The following is a 2500-nucleotide window of genomic DNA, read 5'->3' on the forward strand; positions in this document are numbered from 1 at the left end:
GTTTCTCTGTATCGTTGAGTGCAACCTTACACAAGTCGTCGTTCTGGATCTTTGTGTTGATCATCATCAGGTCTGGGGAGTCGCTAGGAGGTACTGTAAGGAGATTAGGAAAAATTATTATTATTAATAATAATAATAAATAATATATAATAAATAATAAATAAAAAATTGTAAGAAATAAATAATAGATAATAACTAATAAATAATAAATATAACAATAACAATAACAATAAATAACAAACAATAACAAACAATAAATATATAATAAATAAACAAATAAATAGATAAATAAATAAACAATAAATAACAATAAATAATAATAACAATAAATAACAATAACAATAAATAACAATAACAATAACAATAAATAACAATAACAATAAATAACAATAACAATAACAATAGTAATAATAGTAATAATAGTAATAATAGTAATAATAACAATAATAAAATAATAATAATAATAATAATAATAATAAATAATAAAATAAAATAAAATAATAATAAGATAATAATATGATAATAATAATAATAAAATAATAATAATAATAATAATGATAAATAATAATAATAATAATAGTAATAATTGATAATAATAGTAATAATGATAATAATAATGATAAAATAAATAGATAAATAAAAAAACAAAAGAACATAAGAATAAAGGAGACTGCAAGAGACCATAAGACCTACACTAGGCAGTTCCATGTCCTTTACCATCTGTCATCCCTGTCCATAAAGCTATCTAGTCTTCTCTTTAAACAACCGTTTCAGCGTTCACTACATGGTTACAGAAGAACATAAGAATGGGGGAGACTGCAGGAGACCATAAGGCCTACACTAGGTAGTTCCATGTTCCTTACCACTTGCCATCCCTCTCCATAAAGTTATCTAATATTCTCTTCAAGCAACCGATTGTTTTAGCACTCACTACATGGTTACTAGGTCTATGGGAGGGACAGAGGAAGGGAGGGATTGAGAGAGAGAGAGAGAGAGAGAGAGAGAGAGAGAGAGAGAGAGAGAGAGAGAGAGAGAGAGAGAGAGAGAGAGAGAGAGAGAGAGAGAGAGAGAGAGAGAGAGAGAGAGAGAGAGAGAGAGACGATGAGAGAGAGAAAGTGAGAGGATAAGAGAGAGAAAGTGAGAGGATAAGAGAGAGAAAGTGAGAGGATAAGAGAGAGAGAGAGAGAGAGAGAGAGAGAGAGAGAGAGAGAGAGAGAGAGAGAGAGAGAGAGAGAGAGAGAGAGAGAGAGAGAGAGAGGGAGAGAGAGAGAGACAAAGAGAAGAGAGAGAGAGAGAGAGAGAGAGAGAGAGAGAGAGAGAGAGAGAGAGAGAGATAAGATAGATAGAGAGAGAGAGAGAAAGTGAAAGAGACGATGAGAGAGAGAGGGTAAGTGAGAGGCTAAGAGAGAGAGAGAAAGAGAGAAAGAGAGAAAGAGAAAGAGAGAGAGAAAGAGAGAGAGAAAGAGAGAGAGGGGGGATGAGAGAGAGAGGGTAAGTGAGAGAGGATAAGAGAGAGAAAGAGAGGATAAGAGAGAGAGAGAAAGAGAGGATAAGAGAGAGAGAGAGAGAGAGGATAAGAGAGAGAAAGAGAGGATAAGAGAGAGAGAGAAAGAGAGGATGAGAGAGAGAGAGAGAGAGAGAGAGAGAGAGAGAGAGAGAGAGAGAGAGAGAGAGAGAGAGAGAGAGAGAGAGAGAGAGAGAGAGAGAGAGAGAGAGGATGAGAGACAGAGAGGATGAGAGACAGAGAGAGAGCGAGAAAGACAGAGAGAGAGAGAGAGAGAGAGAGAGAGAGAGAGAACGAGAAATATAGACAGAATGAGAAAGACAGAGAGAGAGAGAGAGAGAGAGAGAGAGAGAGAGAGAGAGAGAGAGAGAGAGAGAGAGAGAGAGATGAGAGAAGACAGAGAGAGAGGATGAGAAAGACAGAGAGAGAGAGAGAGAGAGAGCTAGAGAGAGAGAGAGAGAGAGAGAGAGAGAGAGAGAGAGAGAGAGAGAGTGAGTCATAGAGAGTCCGAGATGGGAGTGTCGCCTGACTCCTCCCCTGAGCTCAGACGATGCGTCATTACAATAGATGTTCAAATAAATAAATAAATAAATGAATAAATAAATAAATAAATAAATAAATAAATAAATGAATAAATAAATAATAAATAAAAAAAAAATTAAACACAATGACATGTCAATACTATCATTATCATTGTTATCATTACCATTATCAATTACTATTATTATTAGTGTTACTAATCATTCTCACTAGGATGACTATTACTATTACTAATTACTATCACTAATGTAATTGTCATCACAGCAGATAAACCCAAGGGGCTTCGATCAACTGAACAACCTCCTTAGTCCTGGATGGTCCTTACTCCCACTGTCTTCCCTTCTTTCCCGCCTTCCTGCCTTCCCACCTTACCGCCTACCTGCCTTCCCACCCTTCCCTCTATCCCGCCATCCAGACTTACCTCTTTACGACCGTACCACCAACCTGCCTTCCCAC

The 2500-nt window shown here is 36.0% G+C and overlaps 1 protein-coding gene across 1 annotated transcript in view; it reads right to left on the minus strand.

Moving 5' to 3' along the window:
• Positions 1–2500, minus strand: part of LOC143020513 (CUB and peptidase domain-containing protein 1-like) — a 4577-nt gene that overhangs the window by 1468 nt on the left and 609 nt on the right. Inside the window, exon 2 of the mRNA XM_076176942.1 lies at positions 1–93. This exon is cut by the window's left edge and continues 56 nt beyond it. Coding sequence (XP_076033057.1) covers positions 1–93 — 93 coding nt within the window. The remainder of the gene's footprint in view (positions 94–2500) is intronic.

Source organism: Oratosquilla oratoria, chromosome 40, assembly GCF_046742065.1.
Source record: "Oratosquilla oratoria isolate Oo_2021 chromosome 40, ASM4674206v1, whole genome shotgun sequence".
Classification (NCBI taxonomy): Eukaryota; Metazoa; Arthropoda; class Malacostraca; order Stomatopoda; family Squillidae; genus Oratosquilla; species Oratosquilla oratoria.